The 23,991-nt window shown below is 40.7% G+C and overlaps 1 protein-coding gene across 1 annotated transcript in view; it reads right to left on the bottom strand.

Moving 5' to 3' along the window:
• Window positions 1-23,985, bottom strand: part of LOC138748271 (uncharacterized) — a 73,164-nt gene extending 49,179 nt beyond the window's left edge. Inside the window, exons 1-6 of the mRNA XM_069908140.1 lie at window positions 23,890-23,985; window positions 14,645-14,888; window positions 13,435-13,539; window positions 8,692-8,844; window positions 1,407-1,532; window positions 479-987 (exon numbers count right to left, since the gene is read on the bottom strand). Of these exons, the coding sequence (XP_069764241.1) occupies window positions 479-987; window positions 1,407-1,532; window positions 8,692-8,844; window positions 13,435-13,539; window positions 14,645-14,705 (954 nt within the window). The 5' untranslated portion in view covers window positions 14,706-14,888; window positions 23,890-23,985. The remainder of the gene's footprint in view (window positions 1-478; window positions 988-1,406; window positions 1,533-8,691; window positions 8,845-13,434; window positions 13,540-14,644; window positions 14,889-23,889) is intronic.
• Window positions 23,986-23,991: the final 6 nt, after the last annotated feature.

Raw genomic sequence — 23,991 nt, 5'->3', positions numbered from 1 at the left:
AGAGAAGCTTTGGCAAATTGGGGCAAGAACATTCTCACATCATACAGACTATAGCTTATTGGTAACTGCTAAGTGAAGAAGACCGTCCCAGAAGACTAGATTGTCGTAGAATATAATTTTGCTCTTACTCGTGGTCCAAGTACCATGATCAGGAGAGCACCTCGAGGTCCTGCTTTTTTGAAAATACACTTTCCATTCTCTTCATTTAATTTGTATTTTCTCACATCATACTTCATTCTTTTCACTTAATTTGGCTAACTTTCTTTAAATCGACCATTCCAATTACTGTTTCTTATTGTAAACCCCAATAAGTTAAAGATGGTCAGGTGATAACTTACATTGGTGCATGAGAAGATGATCCTCCCAATACTGTTAGAAGTAATTTATTTATTGCTAACCCAAAAGCATTTTATTTCCCATTATACATTACCTGGTAAACAAAGTTCATTAAAGAAAAAGCCAATGTTAAATTGCTCACCTTCTGTGGGAATGCAGCACGAAGTCCAGACTGGCGATTATTATGAGGTAATCGTGAAGCATTCTTGTGTTGACTGGATGGTTTTGGCCTTTTAGCCACAGAATTTCTGTTCTGCTTTCTACACCTGGTCTTCCCAGCCATTCTGCGGTTTTTTACATCTCTGATGAATATCCCCCTGTTTGTAACACTGAAGTGTTTCTCTAACACAGGTGACATTTCCAAATGGGAAGATGCGTAAAGTGAACAATCTTTCTCAGTGTACCTCGGTACATGGGCCAATAAACTTGAACTTTTTGGTGGTGAAACGAAGTCAGGTGAATGAGTAATAGCATTTTGTTGAATGCTGCACGGTGAATCAAACAGGCTAGAAGCATGACAACCAATTTCAGGTATCACGTAGTCATACAGTAGAGACTGCTGCTCAATAATCTTCCCTTCTTTCTCCAGATATTCATCAAGCAGATCACTAACAAACGCTGATCTGTTTTTAATAACTGTGGCAGTAGCACCTATTGAAAAAAGAACACGAATTAAACAGGAATAGTCTGCAGATGCTGTGATTGTAGTTTAATACACAAGTTTTTTTTTCCCCGATTTATTGTCAGAGTACATACATGACACCGCATGTTACCTGGAGATTCTTTACCTGCTGACAAGGCAGAATTACCTCTTATTGGTAATGCAAAATAAAACTGCACGCAACATACACATGTAAACAAATCAAAAAATGTAAATAGATAAAGAAATTAAGTGACGGTTAGAGAATAAAGTTCTGGAGAAACTCAGGAGATTCTTTATATAGCAAAGATACATAACCAACGTTTTGAGCCTGAACACTTAATCAAATTGAGTGAGCAATTGAGCCTTGTTTCCAAATATACACAATACAAAGAATGGCTAAAGAAAGTAAATAAATATTCTTGCTTACTTGAAGGTGATGGATTTGGTTTGTCATCAGGTGACCCAGGCTGCAGATTAAACTTGTTCTTCCAACCTTTAATCTTAGTGAGATCATTTGTTTTGCCTGTCCGGGAGATAAATGGAATCCCAGTTTCTGCAAGTAATAAATTCACAGAACAAGTAAACACCAAAGAAAGTCAGAAGTTTAATTCCATTTTTTTTTTAAACTTTAGACATACAGCATGGTAATAGGCCCTTACGGTCCACAAGCCCATGCCACTCAAATAGCCCATTTAATCTACAACCCTGGAACTTTTTGAAAGGTGGGAGGAAACCGAAGCACCCGTATGAACCCCCACACACACACAGGGAGAATGTACAAACTCCTTACAGACAGTGAGTGCCGCATTCGAACCTGGGTCACTGGCGCCATAATAGTGTTAAACTAACCACTACACTAACCGTGCTATGCAAATATTTTCAGATATTAAGGCATTTGTTTGCAGTCACCCCATTAATAGACATCCTAATTTCAAAGATTAGGGAAGTTTTAATCAACAGAAATACCATTTAAATGGAGGCCCATTCACAAATAGCACAAAGACTGTTAACAAATACAAGACGATGTATTGATTTTTCCTGTTTTCAGATTTCAGATTTATTGTCAGAGTACATACATCATATACAACCCTGAGATTCTTTTCCCCCCCCCACCCCCACCCTTCCTCAAAATGTCTGCAGCAGATACACCCAAAGTGTGAACAATGGATTCAGCTAAACTGATTGGAGAGATTTTTTTTAATCCAAATCAAGGCTTTTATTAACTATAAGACTGGAGCGTATCACATGTAGGTTGACCAGACCAGAATGACCTGGTCTGGCGAGGAGCAATCCTTTAAGAGCGGCCAGGAGATGTGGCTGATTGGGGAGATTTGAGGCAGTTTTTGTCCTAAAACATGAGCTATTTCTCTTTGTACAAATGTTACGGAGCATGGTGAGTGTTTCTAGCACTTTGTTTTGGGGCAGAATTTCTACCCTTGTACCAGGATATAACAGTGTATCCCTGCAGAAGTACAATGCTGGAGAAACTCAGCTGATAAAACAATGTCCTTTACGAGGTAAAGGTAAAAAATACATAAACGTTTTGATTACGACCATGTACTCACCCAGACTCAATACTTGAAATGTCAGTTATGTATTTTTACCTTTGCTACATAAAGGACCAGCTGAGTTTCTCCAGCATTTTGTTTTTATTCCACCACGTTGTCCACAGATTTTCATGATTTGCTTCTATCCCTGCAGAAGTCCCGGCTTACAGTGCAGAGTCTAAATCAGATAATAACATTTTCCATTCCTGCCCGACTTCCTGTGGAACCCAATACTCTAATCTTCCAGACGTCTCAGCTTAGAAACCCTTGAACATGTGCCTTTAAATGCATGGAATTCAACATTCATATGAATAGGACACATTTCTGGAGAAGTCATGATTTTATTTAAATTGATGATGATGCCATTTGACTTTGATTCTCCAGGTATGGTCTTCAGATTCTTAAATGACAATAAAGAATTTAGTACAGCATTAATGGGCTTTCTGGTGATTTTTAAATGTTACTAGTGGACCAAATTATTGTGATTGGTTACATTGGACAATGAAGACTTTGCTTCTTCAGCAGTTTTGGGTGTATTTTATGGACTTTAGGATTCTGATCATGAAAATCACTAACATTTTCCAACCACATACAGTTTTTTAAAAAAAGTATAACCGTGGCAGGAGTGAAGCCGCCGCTATATAATATTAATATTTGGGAGAATTTATAAGATTTTAGAGTAGGTCACATACATTCACACATTTTAAAACATCTTATTTGAAAGACTGAAGAGTTCACATTGCAGGATCTCTGGAGAATGGAAGCACCTTTTTCAAGTAGGCGTTAATTGAACTGACGTCATAAAATGCTTGACCACTGTCTTGCTGGAGTCATGCTGTCTATCAGTACCCTTTCTGCAAAGTGCTCACAGAAAGGTCAATTCTGGATTGTTTATCTAAGATAACAACTTGAGAAGAAGAAAGAATTCCTGTTGTTTGCTGGAGAAGGTGAGGGTTTTGCAAGACATGAGTCACATGCTCTTTTTGGCATTTCAGTTGGAAAAAGAGAGTTAACAGCTCAGTCATTCAGTCAGTTAGTGAAACTGAAAAGTACAATCCAGGGAAAACTGTGAAACCGATGAAAGCGAGGGGACGTGGCAAGATGGCGTAGAAGGAGGACGTGTGTTCCACCTCTCCCCAGCTGGATCATTAAATACCCGGTTTTTTAATAGTCTAAAAGTGATTAAAAATAAGATTTACAGTTATTTAAATAACAGTGCTTTATGATGGCATCTACTGTGAAAGAGCCTAAACCTCAGCTTCAGTAAAAACTACCATATAAAAGCATGGAAGAATTGAGGCCTACCTGTAATGCTGAATCCACGGAGTCGTCTTTGGGAGTCTAAAAACCTCAGAGGACTCCAGCCCGTTTGATTTTGACTCCGGTGCCGATCCTGCATCCGCAAGATGGTGCCGGCACATCGGTGAGTTCGGCTGTTGCTGACCCGCGTCCACGTGAAGCCGTGCGCGCGGGCGGCACAACCAATAAGGGGAACCTTGATCTTGCTGGACAGCCCGTGGCATGCAGGGTAGCGTCAGAAGACGCCTCTGCGCGTCCAAAGGCTTTGCCTGACCTGCGTGTGGCCTCGGGAACCTGGGAGCTATTGGACAAAAGCAGCACTGTGGGGGAGCCTGAGCGCCGGCATCCCGAAGAGGTCGGGATGCCGGCGGCAGGTGTCCAGTCCCGCAGCCGTTCATTTAAGGGAACTGAGGAAGAAGAGCAACTTACCTTAATGGAATACGTCCAGGAGGAGGAGCTTGCTGTTAAAGAGGGTGAATCTCAAAAAATGGAACTGGAATCTGGACTGGATTCAGTGTTTACTGTTTTGGAAGGGATTGTTGGTCAAATACAGCAAATGCATAATATGTCAAAACAAGTATCAACTCAAATGACTCAAGGATTTATGGAGATGAAAATAAAAATGAATACTTTGTGTGATGAAATGTCAACTGTGAAGCAGAAAATGACTGTAGTTAAAAGTGATAATAATAAATGTATACAATCAGTAGATACTGTGCAAGCTAATTTTTAAAAAGTTGAAACAGCTTTCTGAGTGTCAAACTCAGGTGGAACGAAATAGAGAAAAAAATGGAGAAAGTGGAAGGCTCTTTTGTAGATTGGGGGATTCAGAAAAGAGATTTAATGAAGAAGATTGATTCGTTGGAAAATCAAAGTCGGAGGAATAATGTGAAAATAGTTGGTCTCCCAAAGGATATGGAAGGTGCTGACCCTATAAAATTTTTTAAGCGCTGGATCCCAGAGGTGCTGGGTAAAGAGTTTTTCCCTGAAGGTTTGGAATTGGAGAGGGTTCATAGGGCTTTGAGAAGAAGACCACTTCCAGGACAAGCACCGAGAGTTGTTTCGATTCATTGTTTAAAATATCAAGATCGTGAAACGATTCTATGTATGGCAGTAGAGAATGCAAGACAGAATCGATCTCCATTAATGGTTCAACAGGTTATTAGAAGACAACGAGAATTTAATACGGCTAAAGATGTTTTGTGGCGAAAAGGTTACAAGTTTGCTTTTCGTTATCCTGCAATTTTGAAGGTTTTCTATGGTAATTTTCAATCTTATTTTTTTGAGAATGATGCCTTGGTTTTTGCTAAATCTTTGCCGGAATTACAAAGAAATGGATCTCCTCCTCCGTTATCTCCTAAGAGGAGAGTGAATGGAAATGGACATAGGAATGGAAGGAAAGAAGAGTTGACACAGAGTCTTCTTGAAGTTGAAGATCCGGAGCAGTCATTGGGCTTGGAATCATTGGGTTGAACACGTGGACTATGTTTGATTGTGTTTGATTAAATAATCAATATGTATCTGGCTGGGTGGGGGGGGGGGGGGTGGATGACACTGAAAACTTTGATAGTTATCTACCACTAGTGGGTTTACCACACCCAGTTTTTTTTAGGGTTTTACTACCTTTAGGTGGTTTTTGTATTATTTTTTGTTTTGTTATTTTTACTTTATTTTTTTGAGGGAGTTTTTTTTGCAGCTGACGTGGACATTTACCCCCTCCATAAATCTTCGTCCGCGAAGCCAAGCCAAAGAAGAAAGAAGAATTTTATAGTATATAATTACATTAGTAGTTTAAAAAAATGTCTCAATTGAACTTTGCAACTTTTAATGTGCAGGGGTTAAATAGTCCAATCAAAAGAAAGAGAATATTGGCCCATATTAAAAAAATGAAAATTGATATTGCTTTTTTACAAGAAATGCATTTGACTGAGAAAGTACATTTGAAATTGAAAAGGGATTGGGTTGGTCAGTTTTCACTTCTTTTAATTCTAAGGCAAGGGAAGTAGCGATTTTGATCGATAAAAATTTACCTTTTGAATTGGGATCTTCAGAGGAATATGCTGGTGGGGTGTTAAGAGTGAAATGTAAAGTTTTTGCTGAATCGTGGACTTTGTTGAATCTTTATGCCCCTAATATAGATGAATAGCAGTTTATCTCAGAAGTTTTTTTTATTGTTAACTCAAGCTAATGAAAATGTTTTAGTTGGTGGTGATTTTCATTGTGTTCTCGACCCTTTATTGGATAGAAACCCAAAGAGTATAAGGAAATCAAAGATGGCAACACAAATTAATGTGTTAATGAAAGATTTAAATTTGGTGAATATTTGGAGAAATGTTAACCCTACAGAGAAGGATTTTTCTTTTTATTCTTCGAGGCATGATTAGTTTTCTAGAAATGATTTATTTTTGGAATCAGCACATTTACAAGGTAAAGTATTACAAGCTGAATATAAAAGTAGAGTTATACCAGATCATTCATTATTACTTTTTTCTTGTGAAAGTTCAGAGGTAGTGCGTCTGTCATTTCGATTGAGGTTTAATGTAATGTTATTGAAAAAACCAGAGTTTGTTATTTTTGTTAAAGAGCAGATTTCTTTATTTCTGTCTGAATATGTTAATTCTGTGGATAGTCATTTTGTAATATGGGATGCTTTAAAAGCTTATTTGAGAGGGCAGGTCATTAGTTATTCTACGAAAGTAAAGAAACAATATATGGCAGAAAGTTTAGTTAGAAAATAAGATTGCTGAGTTAGAGAAGGATTTTCAGAAAGGGGTAACAGAAGATTTAAAAAATTACATTGGAGAGTTGAAGTTGTGTAATAATACTTTACAAACTCATCAGTTTGAGCGCTTAATTAATCGATCTAAACAACGTTATTATGAGTTGGGGGAAGGAGCTCATAAAGTACTTGCTTGGCAATTGAAAGCTGAACAGACATCTCGGATTATTAATGCTGTTAAGAAGAATTCAATAATAACATAAGCCTCAGGAAATTAATGACCAATTTTATTCATTTTATCAAAAATTATATACTTCTGAGGGGAAACAGGATAATGGTTTTATTGATTCTTACTTATCTAAATTAAAGTTACCAGTATTAGATGGAATTGATGCTCAAGAATTGGAATCACCTTTTACGGATTTTGAAATTAAGGAAGCTATTCAGGAAATACCAAACGGAAAGTCCCCAAGGGGACGATGGATTCCCAGTGGAATTTTATAAAAATTTTTTTATGATCATTTATGTAATGAATTTGGAGAAATGTTGAATCAAGTTACTGATGATCAGAAGTTACCGGAATCATGTTCGAGTGCTTTAATAACTGTTATTCCGTAAAAAGATAGAGATGCATTGTAAGTGTCTTTGTATAGACCTGTTTCTTTATGAAATGTGGATTATAAAATTATAGCGAAAGTATTAGCTAATAGACTCGCTAAATATTTGCCTAAATTGGTACATATTGATCAAACAGGTTTTGTTAAAAATAGAAATGCATCAGACAATATACTTCGATTAATTACTTTGGTCAATGCATACCGAAAGCAACCTAACCATCCTATAGTGGTTGCATTAGATGCAGAAAAAGGTTTTGATAGGGTTGAGTGGAATTTTTTATTTAAGGTGTTAGAGAAATTTTAATTCGGCCTTTTTTTTTATTGGTTGGGTTAAGGCTTTATATACGAACCCGATGGCTAGGGTGGTGACGAATAGACAGATTTCTTTACCATTTAAATTGACCCGTTGAACTCGACAGGGCTGCCCATTGTCACCAGCCTTATTTGTATTGGTTATTGAACCGTTAGCTCAAGCTATTAAACAAAATGAAGAAATTAGAGGGATGTAGGTTAAGAATGAAGAATATAAAATTAATTTACTTGCGGATGACGTGTTGTATATTTAATGGAACCGGAACGTTTGTTGAAACAATTGCAAGAGTGCTTGTTGAAATTTGGAGAATTATCAGGATATAAAGTTAATTGGAACAAAAGTGAAATTTTACCTGTTGGAGTGGGAGATTATTCTGAATTTAAAACAATTACAAAATTAAGGTGGACAAGTAAAATTAAATATTTAGATGTGTTTATGGATACGAATTATCAATCATTATATCAATTAAGTTATGTACCTATATTAAGATGGATTAAAGCAGATTTGATTAAGTGGAAAGATCTTCCATTAACTTTGAATGGTCGGGTTAATTGTATTAAAATGAATGTTTTTCCACGAATTCAATATTTATTTCAATCACTACCTTGTTTACTTTCTAAGGATTTTTTTTCAATATTTGAATAAAACAGTGAGAGAGTTTTTATGAAAAGGTAAATTAGCTCGAATGGCGCTGCATAATAATGCGTCATTGGATGGGGGAGGGGGATCCATCCTTAAATCGCCGAGGTGGGCAAATTCCCGAGAATTTGAGCTACAGTGTGAAAGGCCCGGGAGGTCCTGAATTCCCGAGAGTTTCACCGTGACAAAGTAGGGTCACCACTCGCCTGCGGTGTGAAAACAGCTAATGTGCCAGCATCATTATGCGATTAAACATGTTAAATTCAATAAAAGTTAATTGAATGCGTGATACACTAAATCTAAAATTATTAGTCTTCAGCTGGAAGAGGTCTGTCATAACTCCCTTTTTTCCAGGAAGCAAACCTTTTGAAAAAATTGTTGTCCGGTGTTATCAACAGCTGATGTTAAACGCAAGTACATGATAACAGCAACTTAAAACAATCCAAATCTCTATCATAAGATGCACCGTGTATCCTTCTTATAAGCCAAGTAATCTTGTCACCTCCAAAATCTTGGATGCACAAACCTGACTATCCAACAGCACACTTCATTGCATTCAGGCAGAATGTTTTACTTACCTCTAACTCCATGCGACTCAGCTCCAGGAAAAGAAGGATTCAATTCAGCATTCTGCTCAGAACTGGGAACAGAGTGACCTGGAGACAAAGCTTGCCCTAAATGTTTTAAGTTTAACCATTCACTGCGCTGAAGGCCACTTAGCATTATGCCAGCTAGAAAGAATAAAAAGATAGCAATGAAGGTGAGCACAAAATTTCAGAGAACATTCAAGTTATCAGGATCATTTGACTTAGTCTGAAATATCAAGCATTATTAACTTGAAGCAGGCATGCAAGGACGAGCAGTATTTCTCACTAATGATCAATGTACACTGACTTTCTGACTCAAGTGGAACAGAAAGGGAAAAACTAACATCAGCCACATTGACTCACTTTTACAGGCACACCACTACGTACTTTGCCAGAGAGTACAGGTAGCCCAACGAAACATGGAGGTTGGGTCAGGTGGAGAAAGGTGCTGCACCAGTGTTGTAAGATCAGTATCTTTCTCCAAATCTACTATTTGCCGTTAACTCGCTTTATTTAGCCATTAAAAGCAAAGATCAATATGACATATCCTTTTAATGACATGTAATTGTCAGTGATCAATATTCAGCAATTACTCTTTCTGAAATATCACCCAAAAAGATTCAATAGCAAATCACCAATGATTTTTTTTGACCACATTTTCCAAACTTGTAACTTCAACTTCCCTCAGAAAAGTGCAAGTCATCCATTATACAGCACTTCTCACCCTTGTAAATACCGTAGATGCTGTTGCGATTAAAATCCTGAAAGAACTCATCTAACATGGCTGATCTTAGTTACAAAGGCTGCAGTGTTCAGGGAGGCAGCTCACCTTCACCTTTTGAAAGGCAGTGAGAGATGGGTTTTAAATACTGGCCACAGCCATGAATGAATTGGGAAAACAAAATGACAATTATACAGCCCAACCCCTTCATTGGATTGAACTCATTTTTGTAATTTGTACAATGGAAAAACGTAGTTTTGCATGCCATAGAGTTAGCTTGCAATGTCACCATAGATTTACAAAAAATGCTGAAACTAAAATTTAAATGTAGACATAGAGCACTGTAACAGGCCCTTTTGGTCTATGAGCCCGTGCTTCCCAAATACATTCAATTGACCTACAAACCTCATACGTTTAAAGATGGGAGGAAACTGGAGCACTTGGAAGAAACCCACGAAGGCACAGGGAGAATGTAGAAACTCCTTACAGACAGCGTGGGATTCGAACCCCCGATCGCTGGCACTGCAACAGCGTTGTGCTGACTGCTACACTAACCATGCTGTCGCATTGTAGAACTCTTTCAATATTATTCCCTTTCTTGAACTTTCTCAAAACATTGCTGTGGCAAATTTAATTTTTAATTCACCTGTCTAATTCATTCTCTTTCCTGATCCTGTGTTTAATCCCTAGTCCTTTAAAAACTCATCCCTCCCCATCTGTCCATCGTCCCTCCCCATCTGTCCATCGTCCCTCCCCATCTGTCCATCGTCCCTCCCCATCTGTCCATCGTCCCTCCCCATCTGTCCATCGTCCCTCCCCATCTGTCCATCGTCCCTCCCCATCTGTCCATCGTCCCTCCCCATCTGTCCATCGTCCCTCCCCATCTGTCCATCGTCCCTCCCCATCTGTCCATCGTCCCTCCCCATCTGTCCATCGTCCCTCCCCATCTGTCCATCGTCCCTCCCCATCTGTCCATCGTCCCTCCCCATCTGTCCATCGTCCCTCCCCATCTGTCCATCGTCCCTCCCCATCTGTCCATCGTCCCTCCCCATCTGTCCATCGTCCCTCCCCATCTGTCCATCGTCCCTCCCCATCTGTCCATCGTCCCTCCCCATCTGTCCATCGTCCCTCCCCATCTGTCCATCGTCCCTCCCCATCTGTCCATCGTCCCTCCCCATCTGTCCATCGTCCCTCCCCATCTGTCCATCGTCCCTCCCCATCTGTCCATCGTCCCTCCCCATCTGTCCATCGTCCCTCCCCATCTGTCCATCGTCCCTCCCCATCTGTCCATCGTCCCTCCCCATCTGTCCATCGTCCCTCCCCATCTGTCCATCGTCCCTCCCCATCTGTCCATCGTCCCTCCCCATCTGTCCATCGTCCCTCCCCATCTGTCCATCGTCCCTCCCCATCTGTCCATCGTCCCTCCCCATCTGTCCATCGTCCCTCCCCATCTGTCCATCGTCCCTCCCCATCTGTCCATCATCCCTCCCCATCTGTCCATCATCCCTCCCCATCTGTCCATCATCCCTCCCCATCTGTCCATCATCCCTCCCCATCTGTCCATCATCCCTCCCCATCTGTCCATCATCCCTCCCCATCTGTCCATCATCCCTCCCCATCTGTCCATCATCCCTCCCCATCTGTCCATCATCCCTCCCCATCTGTCCATCATCCCTCCCCATCTGTCCATCATCCCTCCCCATCTGTCCATCATCCCTCCCCATCTGTCCATCATCCCTCCCCATCTGTCCATCATCCCTCCCCATCTGTCCATCATCCCTCCCCATCTGTCCATCATCCCTCCCCATCTGTCCATCATCCCTCCCCATCTGTCCATCATCCCTCCCCATCTGTCCATCATCCCTCCCCATCTGTCCATCATCCCTCCCCATCTGTCCATCATCCCTCCCCATCTGTCCATCATCCCTCCCCATCTGTCCATCATCCCTCCCCATCTGTCCATCATCCCTCCCCATCTGTCCATCATCCCTCCCCATCTGTCCATCATCCCTCCCCATCTGTCCATCATCCCTCCCCATCTGTCCATCATCCCTCCCCATCTGTCCATCATCCCTCCCCATCTGTCCATCATCCCTCCCCATCTGTCCATCATCCCTCCCCATCTGTCCATCATCCCTCCCCATCTGTCCATCATCCCTCCCCATCTGTCCATCATCCCTCCCCATCTGTCCATCATCCCTCCCCATCTGTCCATCATCCCTCCCCATCTGTCCATCATCCCTCCCCATCTGTCCATCATCCCTCCCCATCTGTCCATCATCCCTCCCTGGTTCACTAATCCACTACTGACCCCTGATCAACTCTCCTCCCCTGCCCTCAAATTTTTACAGCCCTCCAAATGTTCACTTAGGGTTCCAACCCAAAACAGTGACCATTCTGTTCTACCCACTCATGCTGCTTGATCCACTGACTTTCTCTAACATACTGGGTTTTTTTGCTCCAGATTCCAGCGTTCCCTTCCATCTCCACTCTTATTCTTAATACCATATATCCCAGAGTACAGGAGGATCCTTGAAACTTAAAAATGTTGCCTCAAAATCATAGGGAGTCTTTTACACTAAGTAAAAAATCCAAACCTTGACAGCAGTCTCAACACCACCGCCATCTCCCCCATCTCCCCCCCCCACAACTCCATATCCTATCCCCATCCTGCCAGCTCCAATTGAAGCATCCCAGTCAGGCCCTAGGTGCACTCTACGACCTTCCTCATGCAGATAACCCAGCTCACCTCCATGCAAATGGCAACAGCAAAAAGAAAGCTTTACAAAAACTGCACGCGCCATCTCTGGCTCATCTCCATTCCAGAAGCCTCTCTGATTGCGCTCGCTTTGAGGGACATAATCTGGGTACTTCTTCAATTTCATAGCACTGGGAAAAACATTCAAGTTCACTACATCAGCCAATGACATCCACGAATAAGCTCAATTTTGCGCGTGTCCTGCTTAGCCGCTTTCAGGTGCTCGGATACATATAATGCGGCTGGGGCAGTGCAGCTGGGACGTTCAGGTGGCCGCGGAGAAGACGCCTTTCTGTCACCTGATCGTGCCGGCTGAAGGAGAGCCGTGTCCGAGAGAACGCCGGCTCCTGTGGACCCACTGCTGCTTTCAGGCGCAACGATTCTTGGAGCTGGAGATTAGACCTACAGGAAGAGGGTTATGTAAGTGTTCCTCATTGAGTACAATAGGTAGCTTTACAGTTGGGTATTGCAGCCACCTGAAAGCGGCTTTACTTATCAATGTGGTCATAGCGCTCCCCCGTGGGGTCCATCCACACAGTCCAACTGCCATCTATTCTGTAGAGGCTTTAAATGGCCCATTAAAAGAGCCAACGGTGGTTTCTTTTAAAATATGCTAATAAAATTAAAATATTTATAGGGTAATTTGGTATTAAATGTGACAGCATCACTCCACTAATCAGCATTTAAGTGCCAGACTTTGCGCAGGGGCAGGAGTTAATCTTATATAGTGGACATCTCTCAAAACCTACATTTTAGGTAGAAATTCCAGGGGGTCATCCTATATGCCAGCATATACTGTAAATTTTTTGAATAAAGATTCTGATCCTCAAACATTAATGGTTCCTTTTTTCTCCACAGACGTTGCCTGAGTGCTTCCAGCATTTCCTGAGTTTTATTTCAGGTTTCCAGCATGTGCCATTATTTTTTTTTATTTTCAGTTTCAGGAATCTGGTGTCCACATTAAGCATTTATCACATCCACTGTACCATAAGTCAAAGTAATGTTTACGCTGCTTTGATTTCAGAAAAACACTCTCCATTCCACCACCATGACATCTTCCCTAAACTTTAAAAAGACAAAAAGCTAACCACATGTAGAAGTGTAAAATAGTTCATCTGATGTTTAAGTTGAATATCGAAGAATATTAAAGTCACTCCTCAAGTTTGTCCACGTGCAGAGATAAAAGGATCATAAAGGAAATGGAACTTTAACAAAGTGATGGGGCACAGACAAGAAACCAAGAAAATGTACAAACATTTCTGTAGCACTGGATGTAATAGTTCGTGTGATCCATTCAGTCTTAGCTCATTCCGCAGTTTCAGTTCAAGATTTTCAATCTCCGTTAGGCTGTCCTGAGAATCTGCTGGGGGAAAGAGTTTTACAGTTCTGTATCAGATGCTAAGTGCATGGCAAGATAATCTGTTTTATTTAGACCACTTGATTTGGAAGAAACTAAGTAGGCCATCAAATATCTCAGGCAATTCAAGAAAGCATTCAATTTATTTTTCACATTTCCACAATGGTGTGCTAAACATTTATTTCTCTCTCACGTTTCGTCCTATCATCTTGCACCAGTCCCATCAGATGTTTCTCCACTGTTGATGTGCTAATGACCACCTCCACTCTCCCCCCCCCACCCCCCGAACATACTCCATCTAGTTTGCATCCCCACCAGTAAATATTTCCTCAATGTCCTGATTTGACTCTATTCTACAAGGGGCAAAGCCCTTGAAAAGGATAATCTACAATAGTTAAAAGCAGCATTGCAGAAGCATTGGCAAGTAAGTTCCTGATTCCATCCTGCTCTAACAATCATTACAACCCACAGGGTTCAAAGAACTTTTAATATGTGAATCTACTGCTGTCAGCTGATTCAGCAGAGAGACATGAAAGGGGATTTGAATTTAATGAGCTGCACGTTAACAGATAACAAGAATGAATTTTCTACACTTTTCTAGTTGACCAATACATTTCCAAAAAAATGCAATGACATTACTAGAATAATGCTCCAGGCCACATCTGACAAACCCACTTAATGAAGCACAAATGAGTTGATTGAAACTAAGTTCCAGTATCAAGCTGAATATAAAGCCTTTTTATTATTTTAAACGCATCAAAACCAAGTAATGTGTAATAAAAGAAATATTTTTGATTCTTATATTTAACCCTACAGGTAAAAACTTAAGCCTGAAGTGAACGGTTATAGGTTCAAAGTCTAATGTGCCAAACTTTCACAGAAAAATGTAAGATGAACAGGTCAGGCCGTTGTAATACCACTGCAGATACAAGATGGCAGTAATGAAGTAGCCACTCGAGCACGTCGCAGCACCAAGTACAAACAAAATCTTGCTCCAAAAAGGAACAAGCTGTATGAAAAATCAATTCCAATAACCAGACAAGGATTAAAATAAACAAGATAAGCAAAAGTATTCTGTAAATGCAAAATCTGAATTTCTATCACTGACCTTCAAAACTGAATGCCTGTTTAATTTGCAATACATTTTCTACCGGCACAACTTTTCTCATTTGATTCAAAGGTCCTTGATTATTCGTACATTCCTGGATTTTTGCTACACCATTCTTCAAGGTAATAGTTGCCTCCAGTTTCTGCTCAGATTCTTCATTATTTGTAGTATTATGGACTTTTAGAACGTTGAAGGAGTGCTTCTTTTCACATCGTTTCCTAGGCCTTCGGCTATTTGCACCTTCCTGTGAGCACACCACAAATGAACGGTCACTCAGCGCGGGAAACTGGAATCTTGTACCACACTGGTACATCCAGGTATTTGGTTACCACTCAACTTTACAGACAGGAATTTCCCAATTTCAACCATGTTTTGAAAAAGTAGGATAATTAGGTAGTTTCTAAAATAAAATAAGAAAATCCTATATGAGAGACTACAGATGCTCCTTGACTTACGATGGTTTAACTTACGATTTTTCAAAGTTACGATGGTAGAATCCATACCGTACTTCAAATTTTGGCTAGGCTATGATGTTCATCGTCTCCCCACAGCTAAAAGTGGTTTTTAAAGCGAATTTTTATGTCTTGATGAATGATCTGAAAGGACGGGAATTCATTGTAATTATCAGGATTTCCGATACCTGTATTCTTTTTTGACTTACGATGGGTTTGCCAGAACATAACCCCATCATAAGTTGAGGAGCATCTGTATTTTCAAAAAAGTACAAAAAAATTGAGAAACCCAAGAATAACTCAATCTGAAAATGACAAAGTTGGTTAGTTGCTAAGTCAATGGTTTCATTAGTTAACTATTCTACATGCTTCAGTTGAAATAACTTGCAACGAAGATTTCACTTCTTAAAAATTAGTCTTTCTTCCTCAGGTTCTACTTTCTATTGTAAACCAAAAGCAACATGGAGCAAGCAAAAAAATGGCCCCTTCTTCAGATCACAAATGAATACTAAAATGTTAATAACTTTTTTCAAATCACACCCCTTCTAACCATTTCTATATTGGAACAATCTATACTGCATTAAGTAATTGTAGATGGTATGACAAAAACATTATATTGCTCTTAACTCAAAAGTAATGAGGGTGTGGGGAGGGGGGTGCCATGAAGGTCGAGGTAGAGAAAATATACACGGTTAATAACATAACCAGCAACTCTTCCTGGAAACGTTGCACTGGACATTAAGAGAGCAAGATTAGTTTGGGGAAATACGATATCTCCAACTCCACTTATGCCCAACCTATTCAATCTGGTATTACAACCCGGTATTATAACCAAGAATTATAGCTGGTCCCGCATCATTCCCGATAAATATGTAGTTCAAAGAAATCATTTTTAGAAGAGTGGGTGAAGAAAAATGTGAGCAGAGGGATAAAGAATAACCTCAGCTACTGAACAGTCACAGGGGATAGACCCAGGCCAACAAGTTCACATGGAGCATCAAACACCCATTTACCCTAATCCCACTTTATTCTCCCCACATTCTTTTTTAACTCCTCCCTCCCAGGAGTTATTCAACTCATTTACACACCAAGGAGAATTTTCTCTGACTAACCTACCAGCCCACATCTTGTTCTGTGGGAGTGAAGCAGAACATGTAGAGGAATCCCACACATTCACAAAGAGCATGTGCAAACTCAGACAGGGTCAAGGCTGGACTGATCCAATGAGGCAACAACTCCACTGGTTTTGCTGCAGTACCTCCATACTGAAACAAACCCATCATCAACTTTCCAGTTATAGGCTTTTCTTATTCAATCCTCACTAGAAGGATCATTTTTAAAGTGAGCCATCAATGGACTTGCTTTAATCATTTGTGTGGCTTTCTTATACCACTGCAGAATCTCAGTGCAAATTTGGACAGTTTAGTAAGTGGATAGAGATAAAAGAATAAACCTCTTTAGGCACTATTTGTCAGATGGCTAATTTTAAGTGGCTGGATTAAACCATTGGAACTTTTTTTCCCCCAAAATAAAAATTATGCTTCACTGCCTAAAATGCACTCTATCTAGAATTACTTAATAATTGGAACAATGAACAATGTCATGAGATTTCAATAACAAACATTTATTAAGCCTGCAAGTCAAATAAAAACGGAATCATTTCAGACAGGGCAAGTGGAGATTACACTCACTTTGAAATCATTAATTCTGCAGTAAACCCCCCCACCCATGGGGATTGGTAGATGCTAGATAAGTGAATTTTCTGGTTGCTTGAGATTGCATGTTGCGTGAATGGCACCGATTTTAAGCTTTTGTATTTTTTACCAGTTGCTTGAATTCTGTATAACGGAGATTTTACTGTATTATGGAACTACGGAAAAGGGACGTACAAATTATTGAAAGTTATTGGAGGTGACAGTGAAGTCGAATAGGGCATTTTCAGCAAATGCATGGAGAGTGATGTTTTGATATCGATATTGCACATGGAAAAATTGCCGAAGCAGACCCCCACTCCACATCCACAGAGGAAGATTTCCCAGATTTGCCAGAGACCAGCATAAACTGGTGCAGATGTTTATCAGATGAAGAGAGTGCCACTGATCTGAACAAGTAGTGTTGAAGAAAGATGGTTTGTTAACCCGGTCAAAGACAATAGAACAACTCCGATATCCTGAGGAGATAGTCTTTACTCTAGTGATTAAATAAAGATTCTTTGGAAGGGTCTACCCCACAACACTGAAATGCTCAAGATCAGAATGTTTTGGTGGTTAACACAATGCTGTCACAGGGCCAGCAATCAGGACCAGGTTCGAAAACGGCGTTATCTGTAAGGAGTTTGCACATTCTCCCCGTGTCTAGGTAGATTTCCTCCGGGGGCTCAGGTTCTCTCCCACTGTTCAAAACATACGGGGGGTTGTAGGTCAATTAAGTGGCACAGGCTCAAATCTGGAAGGGCCTGTCACTATGCGGTATATCGGTAAATTCCAGGCATACAGGAAAGGCCAAGTTGAGGTACAGGAAGGGTCATAATCTTGATGAATAGATGAACAAGCCCAGGGAACTAAGTGAAGTGAAACATAAAAGCCTGCAGATGCTGTGATGCAGCGACGGTTAAATGCTTTCCAAGAATGTGACTGAAAATAAAGCAAAATACTTTATATATTCATACAAATGAAGATTGTTCAGTGTAAGTACAGTATAGAATTTCTGTCTTAAAAACATAGAAACATAGGAGCAGGAGTAGGTCATTCGACCCTTCGAGCCTGCTCCGCCATTCAACGAGATCATGGCTGATCTTAAAGTTCAGTACCCCGTCCCCGCCTTCTCTCCGTAACCTTTAATACCCTTATACTGAAGAAATAGATCTAATTCCCTCTTAAATAGATTTAATGAACCTGCCTCTACTGCCCTCTGGGTCAAGAAATTCCTCCTCATCTCGGTCCTAAATGGTTTGCCGATTATCCTCAAACCATGGCCCCGGGTTCTGGATTTTCCCATCCTTGGAAACAGCCCATCTGCATCCATTCTGTCCAGTCCTGCCAGAATTTTATAGGTCTCTATGAGATCCCCTCTCAATCTTCTAAACTCCAGCGAGTACAATCCCAATTTGTGCAATCTTTCCTCAGAAGTCATTCCTGCCATTCCAGGTATCAGCCTGGTGAATCGCCTCTGCACTCCCTCCATTGCAAGAACATCCCTCCTTAGATAAGGTGACCAAAACTGCACACAATACTCCAGGTGGGGTCTCACCAAGGCCCTGTACAGCTGCAATAAAGTATCCTTGATCCTAGACTCAAACCCTCTTAATATGAAGGCCAACATACCATTTGCCATTTTAACCACCTGCTGTACCTGCATGCTCGCCTTCAGAGACTGGTGTACAAGTACCCCTAGGTCTCTCTGCACTTCCCCATCTCTTAATCTATTACCATTCAAATAGTAATCTGCCCTCCGGTTTGTATTACCAAAGTGGATAACCTCACATTTATCCACATTGTAGTGCATTTGCCATGGATCTGCCCAGTCCCTCAAATGATCCAAATCACACTGGAGCTTCCTGACCCCCTCTTCCGTGCACACAACCCCTCCTTGCTTAGTGTCATCTGCAAATTTGGAGATATTACATCCAATCCCCTCATCCAGATCATTAATGTAAATTGTGAACAGCTGGGGTCCCAGTACAGATCCCTGTGGCACCCCACTGGTCACCGCCTGCCACTCAGAAAACGAGCCATTTATCCCAACTCTCTGTCTTCTACCTGCCAGCCAGTTCTCAATCCACATCAATACTTTGCCCCCAATCCCATGAGCCTTGATTTTGGAAGCCAGTCGTTTATGCGGGACCTTATCGAAGACCTTTTGGAAGTCCAGGTACACCACATCCACTGGCTCTCCCCCATCTATTTTACCTGTCACCATCTCAAAGAATTCCAATAGATTTGTCAAGCACGATTTACCTTTTGTAAATCCATGTTGACTCCGTCCGATCCCTTCTCTGCTAGTCATATGCTCCGCTATTACATCCTTAATAATGGATTCCATCATTTTGCCCACTACTGATGTAAGGCTCACCGGCCGATAATTCCCCCCTTTTTCTCTACCCCCCTTTTTAAATAGTGGGGTAACATTAGCTACCCTCCAATCCATGGGTACTGATCCTGAGTCTATCGAGTTCTGGAAAATAATTCTTAAAGCATCTGCTATCTGAATGGCCACTTCCTTGAGTATCCTAGGATGTAGATTATCAGGCCCTTGGGATTTATCGGCCTTCAATCCCATCAATTTCCCCAAGACCATGTCCTTAGAGATACTGATTTCTTTCAGTTCCTCCCTTGCATTAGTCTCTATGTTTCCCAACATCCTTGGGAGGTTATTTGTATCCTCTCTTGTAAAAACAGAACTAAAGTAAGAATTTAATTGGTCTGCCATTTCCTTATTCCCCATTATATATTCCCCTGATTCCGACTGCAAGGGACCTACTCTGGATTTCACCAATCTTTTCCTCTTGACATATTTATAAAAGCTTTTGCAGTCGGTTTTTATATTTGCCGCAAGCTTACTTTCGTAATTTATTTTTGCTCTCTTGATTAATCCCTTTGTCCTCCTTTGGTGCATCTTGAACTGCTCCCAGTCTTCGGATTTGGTACTTTTTTTGGCCAATTGATATGCTCTCTCTTTGGACCTAATGCTGTCTCTAATTTCCCTTGTTATCCACGGTTGAGTCACCTTTCTTGGTTTATTTTTATGCCAAACCGGTATAAACGATATTTGCAATTTCTCCATTATATCTGTGAATGCTTTCCATTGTCTATCCACAGTCAACTCCCCCATAAACACCACCCAATCAATCTTACTCAACTCCTGTCTCATACCATCCTAATTCCCTTCGACGTTAGTCTCGGTTTTAATTTCTTCACTCTCCATATCGAGTGAGAATTCGATCATATTGTGATCGCTCCTACCCAAAGGGCCTCGTACAACAAGATTGTTGATTAGCCCCTTTTCATTGCATAATACCCAATCTAAAATGGCCTGCTCCCGAGTTGGTTCCTCGACATATTGGTCTAGATAACCGTCCCGTAAACATTCAAGGAATTCCTCCTCCTCAGTATTTTTACCAATTTGAGTAGTCCAATCTATATGCAAATTAAAGTCTTTCTTTTAAATTCTTTACAGTATTCTTAATGTAGGTATGTTAATTAGGCATTTGTAAGTCTCAAGCAACCAGAAAATACACTTATCTGGAATCTACCAATCTTCATTGGTAACCATACTGTACTACGAAAATAGTGTTTCAACAGGAAGTGTTTTGGAGGTACATTTACTGAAAATTAAGTGGGAAAAAAAATCAAAGAATGTGAATTCATCTGCATAGAATTGGTATAAAAGGCTTTGATGTGGGAACCAAGTACAATACATTCAGTTGTACTGGAACCGTAGTCAAGCAACAAGACACAAAGAATAAGGACTGGTTGAATAATTGAGCAAACTGCCTGAAAGGGTGGGAATAGGGCAAGAGAAAATGACCCACTTTGGTACAAAGAGTACAAATACAGTACAAGATTTTGAACAAACTCACCCTGGTGTGCTGGCAACTTAACTTAAGATGGGTCCCATGTAACCCATTTTAGGGTAGCACAGTTAGCGCAACACTGTTACAACTCCAGCCATCCAGATTCAAATCCGGCGCGACGTGGAAGGAGTTTGTACGTTCATAACACAAGGTTTGTAACATACCTGCATTAAGAATATCGTAAAGAGTTTAATCTGCGTTGGATTCCTCTGAGTGTTCCGATTCTATCTCACCAAAACCTACCGACCAGGGATTGGAAGTTTAATTGGGGTGTTTGGTTGGCACTGGCTCTTGGGCGGAAGGGCCTGCTACCAAGCAGTAGGTCTAAAATAAATTTTTCCCTGTAGGGCCAGGTGGAATTTTATAAAAACCTGCTAGCACCAGCATTTACAGATAATAATTTGGATTAAATTACTTCGTCCATTTCCGAGTTGCCAATGGCAGGATTCCAATTTTTGTCCTGAGATAAATGACACCGATTTCTAGCGGCTGGTCTAGCAATGTAATCACGACCCTTTGTTGGGAGAGATTGAAGAGCAGAAAAGGTACTGCAAAATATATGGGGCTTTGATGAAACGTGGTAATTCATAACATAACAATTACAGCACGGAAACAGGCCATTAGGCCCTTCTAGTCCGCACCGAACCAAACACCCCTTTCTAGTCCCACCTCCCTGCACAATGCCCATAACCCTCCATCTTCTTCTCATCCATATACCTGTCCAACCTTTTCTTAAATAATACAATTGACTCCGCCGCCACTATTTCTCCCGGAAGATGATTCCACACAGCTACCACTCTCTGAGTCAAGAAGTTCCCCCTCATGTTACCTCTAAACCTCTGCCCCTTAATTCTTAACTCATGTCCTCTTGTTTTAATCTTTCCTCCTCTTAACGGAAATAGTCTATCCACATCCATTCTGTCTATCCCTTTCATAATCTTAAATACTTCTATCAAATCCCCTCTCAACCTTCTACGCTCCAAAGAATAAAGACCTAATCTGTCCAATCTCTCCCTATACTCTAGATGCTTAAACCCAGGTAACATTCTGGTCAACCTTCTCTGCACTCTCTCCACTCTGTTTATATCCTTCCTATAATTAGGCGACCAGAACTGCACACAGAACTCCAAATGAGGCCGCACCAACGTCTTCTACAATCTCAACATCACCTCCCAACTCCTATATTCCATGCAATGATTGATAAAGGCCAGCATACTAAAAGCCTTCTTCACCACCCTATTCACGTGAGTTTCTACCTTCAGGGAACGATGTACCGTTACTCCTAAATCTTTCTGCTCTTCTGTATTCCTCAATGCTCTCCCATTTACCACGTATGTCCTGTTCTGATTCTTCTTACCAAAATGAAGCACCTCACACTTATCAGCATTAAATTCCATCTGCCATTTTTCAGCCCACTTTTCTAAGCAGCCCAAATCCCTCTGCAATCCTTGAAAACCTTCTTCATTATCCACTATTCCACCTATCTTAGTATCGTCTGCAATCGGTTTGTCCAAGGAAAATGTGCAGCCAGACTGAATATCCAGCACTCCTAGTTCCAGGAGTGCTGGACTTGCAGCTTTAAGTTTAAATTTAGACAAACAGCTCAGTAACGGGCCCTTTCAGCCCACCAGCACGTGCCGTTCAAATACACCAATTAATCTACCAGTGCTGTACGTTTTTGAAAGGTAGGAGAAAACTGGAGCACTCAGACACAGGGAGAACGTGCAAACCTCTTGCAGACAGCCCGGATTCAAACCCAGTTGCTGCGTTCCCACTGTAAGAGCGTGGCACTAACTGCTACGCGAACCGTACCTCCCTGACTAGTAGATATCATTTGTATTAATATACCACTTTTAATTCATCTTTTTAGAATAAAAGATGCTACACAGAAGAACAATAACATTTCCAGCAAACTTGAAGTGTTTACAGGGAACACAGAAAACAAATCCCCCAGTGGGCTTAAAAGAGAAGGTGGGATTCCAAGCCAGATACTGAACCATTGGCATTTCCAAAAGATTGGATAGTGTTTTTTACTGTACCTCATGCTAAAAATGTGCAAAGATTCACTGAGTGAAGGCCAGACCTATGAAGAAACAATGGCCCATACACACCAACATTTGAAAGAATTATCTAATTCAAGTTCCCAATTCCTAGTTTCTGTAGGCTATAGAGTGTTGATCTTGTCTCATTTCAGGCCAGGTTGTAAATTTTTTATACCATGGTACTCAGGTGTTTACTATTCTTAGATTTTGTCATCGGGCAAATTGAAAGGCATCAGGTTACAGAAACAAAGCAGAGTAGCTGTGGAAATTCAGCAATTCCCATTTGCCTGATCCATTTGCATTTTTATACTTTTGGCAAATATTGTGGAGTAGGTCATGGGAGAGAAATCAAAGAAAATAGACAAGTTTGGGTTGAAGACGGAGGTAAACCTTTTGTTGGAGAAGGGAGAAAATGTGGCATAAAGCACAAAAGTAATTTTAATGACTCACTCCTTGCCTTTGGGGAAGGGTAGATAGGCACTGGGAGGATTTCAGGAGGTGGTTGCAGCCGAAATTATACAAAAATCCTGAAATACTAAGCTGGCTTGTGAAGAAGCCAATAAGGCTTAATGTAGTGCAGCCCTGATACGACAACAAACGGCTCACCTACTTTCAAACTTGCTTCACTTTGGACTTCATTTAGCAACACTGAGGGGAGGAGGAAGTGAAATGGTGATTGAAGAACTGACTTGGCAAATGATTGGAAAAATGTACCAAGATGTGAAAAGTCATCCAGCTGTCTGGAAACACAAAATGGCTTGAAATGAAAATCTATTATTTGGTTAAGAATTTAATGAAATGAAACTTAGGACATTTAATTCTCTGTATCACTTTCCAATAACTGCAAGTGTAGATCTAATGAATGTACTGACACAAATGCAGTCAACACTTCATTGCACCAACTCCTTTAATCGCACCAGATGCATCACATCGACATGATATAACACTATTATTCTACATATTTAATTTCACCTGCATTTGGCAGAATGTGTGCATTCGATGGTTTAAAATCACTGAAAAGCAAATGGTCAATACTTTCTCAATATTATTAAACCAGTTCACGAAGATCTAACTGTTAATTGATAAATACAACCTTGACCAAGCTCATTGGATTTCCATTAGCAAGGTCTGGCCACATTTAAAGAAATCTCCACCAAAAAGCTGTAGCCGATCATTTACCTGTTTGGAAGTCTTTACATCACGCAGTGCAGTGCCATAGGGATTATAGAAGTGTTTCAGTTGCCTGATAAATTTATTTTCATACTTTGTCACAGCAAAGAA

Source organism: Narcine bancroftii, chromosome 13 (assembly GCF_036971445.1).
Source record: "Narcine bancroftii isolate sNarBan1 chromosome 13, sNarBan1.hap1, whole genome shotgun sequence".
Classification (NCBI taxonomy): Eukaryota; Metazoa; Chordata; class Chondrichthyes; order Torpediniformes; family Narcinidae; genus Narcine; species Narcine bancroftii.
The sequence above is the reverse complement of the archived record's forward strand: the minus strand, read 5'-3'. Positions and strand labels throughout refer to the sequence as shown.